This window comes from Alligator mississippiensis, chromosome 6 (assembly GCF_030867095.1).
Source record: "Alligator mississippiensis isolate rAllMis1 chromosome 6, rAllMis1, whole genome shotgun sequence".
In the NCBI taxonomy this organism is placed as follows: domain Eukaryota; kingdom Metazoa; phylum Chordata; order Crocodylia; family Alligatoridae; genus Alligator; species Alligator mississippiensis.
Genome location: NC_081829.1, coordinates 80,008,654 through 80,014,939, shown reverse-complemented (window position 1 = coordinate 80,014,939; position 6,286 = coordinate 80,008,654). Strand labels below are relative to the sequence as shown.

General features: G+C 57.3%; 1 protein-coding gene across 1 annotated transcript; it reads left to right on the top strand.

Annotated features, from left to right (window-relative positions):
- Positions 1-232: 232 nt before the first annotated feature.
- FOXI2 (forkhead box I2) lies at positions 233-1,568 on the top strand. The gene is made up of 2 exons (XM_006276927.3): positions 233-929; positions 1,064-1,568. Exons 1-2 carry the CDS (start codon positions 347-349, stop codon positions 1,465-1,467), a joined length of 987 nt encoding a protein of 328 aa, XP_006276989.1. The 5' UTR covers positions 233-346; the 3' UTR covers positions 1,468-1,568.
- Positions 1,569-6,286: the final 4,718 nt, after the last annotated feature.

Below are 6,286 nucleotides of genomic sequence, written 5' to 3'. Positions count from 1 at the left end.
CTCCAGCCGGCTGCTCCGCGCCGCAGCCTCATCTCCCGCCGCCCTTGTCCGGGGGAAGCCGCCCGCCTCCGCTGCTAAAGCAGCCCCGCGGCGCCGGGCCGGGCCGGGCCGGGCCGGGAGGGCGAGGCGAGGCGGGGCGGGCAGGGGTCGCCCGCGGTGGGCGGAGGGGAGCGCCGAGGGGGCGGCGCCGCCCCGTGCTCCAGCCCGCTGGTGCCACTCGCGCCCTGCTCCGCGGTGGGCCGCAGCCTGCCCGGCCCGGGGCTTAAATGCGGGGCCCCATGGTGCCGGCAGCTCAGTGGGGCGAGGCGCCCGGGGCCGCTGACCCGCGGCTCGCAGGGGCCCCGCGATGAACGCCTTCGGGCAGCAGCCGCCCGGCGCCGCCCCGCACCCGCACCCGCACCCGCACCCGCCCCCGCACACCCAGGACCTCCTGGACGTGGCCGTGTACTGCGAGACCCTGGGCCCGTACACGCAGAGCCCGCACCCGGCCGCGCCGTCCGCGGGCTACGGCCTGGGCGAGTACGGCCCGGGCCCGGCCAACCCCTACCTCTGGATCAACGGCGCGGCCTCTCCCTACCTGCCCGGGGCCAACGGGGCGTCCTTCCTGCCCGCGGGCTACGGGCCGGGCCCCAGGCAGCTGCTGGCGCCGGCCGCGGGCTTCGGGGGCGCGGAGCTGGGCTGGCTGTCGCTGTCCAGCCAGCAGGAGCTCTTCCGCATGGTGCGGCCGCCCTACTCCTACTCGGCGCTCATCGCCATGGCCCTGCAGCACGCGCCCGAGAGGAAGCTCACCCTGAGCCAGATCTACCAGTACGTGGCCGACAACTTCCCCTTCTACAAGAAGAGCAAGGCGGGCTGGCAGAACTCCATCCGCCACAACCTCTCCCTCAACGACTGCTTTCAAAAGGTGCCCCGGGATGAGGACGACCCAGGTAACCCCCCCCACCTCCCACCTCCACCCCCACCCCGCGCCCCGCCGCCCTGCCCGTGCTCCGCTCCCGAGCGAGCCCCGACGGGCAGAGCGCGCGGCCGCGCTGAGCCCGCTTCGCGCCCCGTGTCCCCGCAGGCAAAGGGAACTACTGGACGCTGGACCCCAACTGCGAGAAGATGTTCGACAACGGCAACTTCCGACGGAAAAGGCGGAGGCGGGCGGAGCAGGGCGGCCCCGCCAAGGCGCGGGACGAGAGCCTCAAGCCGGCCGGCGCGCCCGCGCTGCTGGGCCTGGAGCCGCGCGCCTCCCCCGCGGGCGCGGAGCGCGGCCCCTGCTTCTCCCGCTTCACGTCCGGCATGAGCGCGGCGGCCAGGCCGCTCCCGGAGGACCAGCAGGGCGGCGCCGGGTCCTGCTCCGCGGCCGCGGAGGACAGCCGCCGGGGCCCCGCCGGAGCCGCCTGCTACGGGCCGGGCCAGCCGCTGCCCGGCGGCTTCAGCGTCAGCGGCCGGGTGTACGGCCGGGAAGGGACGGAGGTCTGAGCCGGCCTGAGCTAGCTGCCGGCAGTAGGGACACGCACTGCCCCGGGAGAGGAGCGAGAGCCCGCGGGGCCGGGGGTCGCCCCGCGCCTGCATTAAACGGGCCGTGCCGCCTCCTGCACCGTGTGGGCTGCGCTGGTTCTTTGCGCGCCGCCCGTCGGGGCCCCGAGCCGCGCCCGGCCTGTGCAGCCTCCTCCCGCCGCGGGGCTGCGGAGCCAGGAGCGGTGCCCTGCCCAGCGGGACCAGGCGCCGGCTGCGGCTCTGGGGCCTCCGCGGAGGGGGGTGGGCGGGCACGGGGCGCTGCCCCGGGGGCTGGCGGGGATGCGAAGCCTCGCACACGCGACGCCTTTAAACCCCGGAGCGCTGCCGAGTCCGGTCCCAGACGCGCCGGGGCCCGACGTGGCTTCGCCTCCAGGCCCAGCGCGGGCACCAGGGGCAGCAGCGGGGCGGGGGAACCCGGCACCGGGCGCTTCTGGCCCCGCTGGAGAGGCCTGGGGGTGGGAGCAGGTTTGGTGCAGCGGGCGCGCGTGGTTTCCCGTCCTCCCTGTCCCGGGACCCCCGCAGACGCGCTGCCGGCTCCCGGCTCCCTGGCTGAGTCCAGCCCTCGGCCCCCGCCCCCGCCCTCGCCCTCGCCGGGGGCTGCGAGGCCCCTCGCGTGGCTGCGCGCTGCAGCCGGCCCGCGGGCTCGCGTGTGGAGCGCCCGGGCCTCCGGCCGCAGCCACGTCTGTGAAGAAAAACCCCTTTCTTTCCGCAGGCACAAAAGATGATCTTTGTGTCCGCCCACGGAGCGGACAATAATTTATATGAAGAATTTCAGATTTAATCGAGCGTCCAAAATTAATCCGCATCCCTGCTGAGGAGCCCTTTAATTACTGGTGTCCTGCATGCTAACCTCCGCAGCGATCTTTTGTGGAAAAAAAAAGAAAAAAAAAAAGCCCAAAGGACAATCTCGCTTCTCCCCAGCGCTTCCAGTGTCCTAGACCTTGTAGCACGCTTTGCACCGCGAAGTCACAGGCACTGCCTCCCTTGCCTGTTAGCCCGGGGGGAGCTCTCCCTCTTCAAGCAAGACGAGTCTCAGGGAGACTGGGGTAGCAATCGGACATGTCCGTGGACACGAGAAATCCTCCAGCTTTCCTCTGAGGTCCGCGACTACTGCTCTGTGTTGGACGCGGGAGATTTTTAAAAAAAGATGAATATTTATGCTGATGAGCCTTTCTTACTTAAAATAAGACTCTCTCCCTCTCTCTCTATATAAAATACATACACATACATATATAAATACACATATATATTTCTATATATATGTATATATACAGATACTATATATAATACACACATACACAAACACATATATGTATATATATATTTCGATGTATATGCATATGTGTGTGTATATATATACATATCTAGCATATATGAAGACATCTGAAGAAAGTTCCTCTTTCTTTCATTTTTTTCTTATATTTCCTCTTTCCTTTCTTAAGATAAGTCTCTGTACACACACACACACATCTATATGTATGTCTGCGTGTACATCTATATACATATACATATAAATATATGTATGTATGTGTGTGTGTGTGTGTTTCCTCCTTTCTAAGTGTCTTTTTATTATTATTATTATTATTATTTCATTTTTTTGGTGCTGCCCGGACAAAAGACGCCGAGGTCCTACCGCATCCATGATGCACTAGATCCGCTTCAAGCAGCTCCGAGGCGGAATCTGACATCTGAAGATTTTAAGCGCCGGGGTTCAAACTTCTACATCACTTGGTCGCTTGTCAGCTCCGTGGAGCTGGCTCACAGCGATGGCCCTAATTAGTGGGAAGGGGGTGCCGGGCAAAGTTCAGGTTAAGCCTTTACTTTTTTGTTTTTTAATTGTTAAATATTTAATTGGAAACAAAGTGGTTTTGGCTAATGCTCCTCCTTGGCTCGTTCCCCTCGCTGTTGGCTGAGCCAGTGTTTTACAGGTCCTGGAATCGGAAGGGGAAAAAAAGATGATAAATGCCATAATCTATTGAAAACCTTCGTCCTCCTCTCCCTTCGCACCATGGGAGCGAGGAAAGGTTGGAGCAAATACTGGTGACGCTTGGTTTCTTTCTTTCTTTTTCTGGAAAAATACTAATAATGCCGATCTTTTTTTCTTTTCTTTTTTTTTTAAGCAAACAAAGCAGCACTGAGGAAAAAACCCTCGCGGCTTAAAATGTGTTGGATGATCGTTCCCAGCCAAAAGGAGCGACATCGTGTCAGATATGTAGATGGGGCTTGTTGTAGCCAAACAGACCCGCATTTTAGAGAGGACCCGACGTGAGCTCGAGCCCGGGGAGGCGAGGACCCGGCGCTCTTCGCGTGTCTGTGCGGTATCGACTGGACGCGGTGTAAACAGACAGGCACCGGATTGCAAGGGAAACTGCTCTTTCCAAGACCAGGCTTTGAAGCGATGGGGACGCGATCTCCGTGTTTTCATCCGCGCTAAAGCAGCGCGATTGAGATCAGGTCGCAATCTGGAGCGAGTTTCTGGCAAACCCGCGTGGCCTGGACGCGGTTCCCCTTGTCCCGGGACAGCTGCGTCCCGCGCAGCGCCGAGCCGGGCCGAGGCAGACCCGGGCGCAGGCACGGCCGTGTTATACTTCCCTGTTTGTAAAATGCGGGTGAGGTGAGAGAAACGTGTATCTGAGCAAAAGCCTGTTGCTAGTTGTGTTTTTGCCTGCGGCAAATATAAAGGGATACATTCAAGTAGAAATGCTGGGGGGAGTTTCCGACCCCTCCTCGCTCGGGGTAGGCAGATTTCGTTTTGTTAGGAAGAGCCCAGGAAGTTTATCATTAACCAGAGCTGCTGAAGGGCGGCAAACAGCGGGTGGGGAACACAGCCTCGACCAGGGGACGGCTTGTTTTGGGGGGATCGGGCTCCAAGTGAGCGGGACCCTGGCCCCGCCGGGACAAAGTGGACCTGACGTGAGGGCCGCAAACAAGCCCGGCGCTGCCAGCCCCGCACAATAGGTGTTGGCAGGGCCAGAGGACTCCTCCTGAGACACAATGAAGACCCTCTGACCTCAGAGCTGGGAAACAAATTATATCGCTCAAGCCACATTTTCTTCCACATGCAACTGGAGGAACCGGGCGGGTTCTTTTCACCTTAGGGGCACTGCCATCAAGGGGAAAAAAAGGTCATTTTCTCCTTCCCTTGAGAACAGCACCAACACAGGAAAAAGAGACTCCCGGGCACCAGAGGTACTTCATCTTTTCCCACCTCTGTTCTGCTCTGCCACCTTGTTTAGGGATCCACAACCAACAGCCCTCCAGCCTGATCCTGCCTCCTTAAACTGCCACAGGAGTGTCCTCATGGACTGCAGGGACAGAAGGAGCAGGGTCACGATGGTGATCTGGCAGTAAGCTTATTTCAGGTGAGGGGAAAGCTCTCCCACCCGCACCCTCTATCTGTGGATTTAATGTCCTCTGATTCCGTTTGTGCCTCGTTTCAGGGAGGCAGGGAGCAGGGAGTGTTTTGGCAAGCCAGTCTAATGAGTCTAGTGGAGTTGTAATCCCTAGAAATAAAGAAGAATTGTGTCATCTTACTGTCAGCTGCAGGGATTTTAGTGGAAGAGTTAAAGTTGTTGCGTATATGGCCCTGAGTATATTTATAATCAACCTCTGGTTTGTTTTCGCCTATCTCCTTGACTGCAGAAATTGTGGGACATCCTTATGAGATGTTTGTCACATTCCTGCTTGAGAGTGCTCAGCTCTATCCAAAAGACAGCAGCATCCCCTCTTCAAGAAGTCTGACCTGTAGTTAAGTAAATGTACTCTTAGCTACGTCCCCCTCTGAGCCCAGAACTATTTTGAGCAGTTCCATGAGAGTTATTTTCTGAAGTTTGTTTTCAGGATTGCCAACTATAAACCTTTTGCTGAGTTTCAGGAACTTGCTGCATCTGAAAACTAATGTTCACTGGACACAGTGGGTCAGTCGTTGTGGTCCAGCCAAGCTGTATTTGACAGCACTGCCAAAGGAACAAAAGTAGGCTTAGGGTCCCTTTTGGATACAGCCACACTCCCATGGATCCACACCTTTTCTAAGCCTGCCAGCACTATACAGCTTCATACAACCCATCCCACTTGCCCATGAATATATGACTCGGCTGTTACATAGATCTGGTCCATGGGCTCTGGTGACTGCATCCCAGAATTCTTAACTCCTCACTAATGTGAATTGCTCAGGAATTGAGTCAAAGTATGTGGTGGAAGAACTTGTTTAGCAGGCTCTTTTATGTAAAGTGCTCTTAGTCCAGCAACATATTTACAGGAGGCTCATCCTGGTTTGCATGCTTCTAACTTCAGTAAGTGCAAAGCCATAGATCCAGCATGGATGGGCAAGCAAATCCTGAGTGCACAACACAAAAAAAAGAAAGTATGGGAAATGGAAGAAAGCTTTTCAGGAGCAATTTGTGAACACCAAAAGCCAGTGGTAGGTTTCAGAGGGGAGTTCAGTCATGCCAGAAAGAAAAACCCTGATGTGTGCTGTGATTGCTGTGGATTCCCTTGTCTCAATTCTTAGAAGTAAGAAGCATAGTACGGAGTGGTGAGTAATACTGACATGTGAGAACAGAAAGGTCCATCAACAGTTCCAGTGTGAGGGGATTATTCTGCTCATTCACTGCCAGAACACACCAATGAGAGCTGTCAGTCTAGAAATGGTTGGCTGTTGGAAGATGTCTACCCCAGACTCTCACGATTCTGTAGCCAGCCAGTCCAGTGTTGGCAAGTCTAGTGTTGTGTGAAGTGATTAATACTGTAGTAGTTCCATGAGAGATAGACATGTCATTAA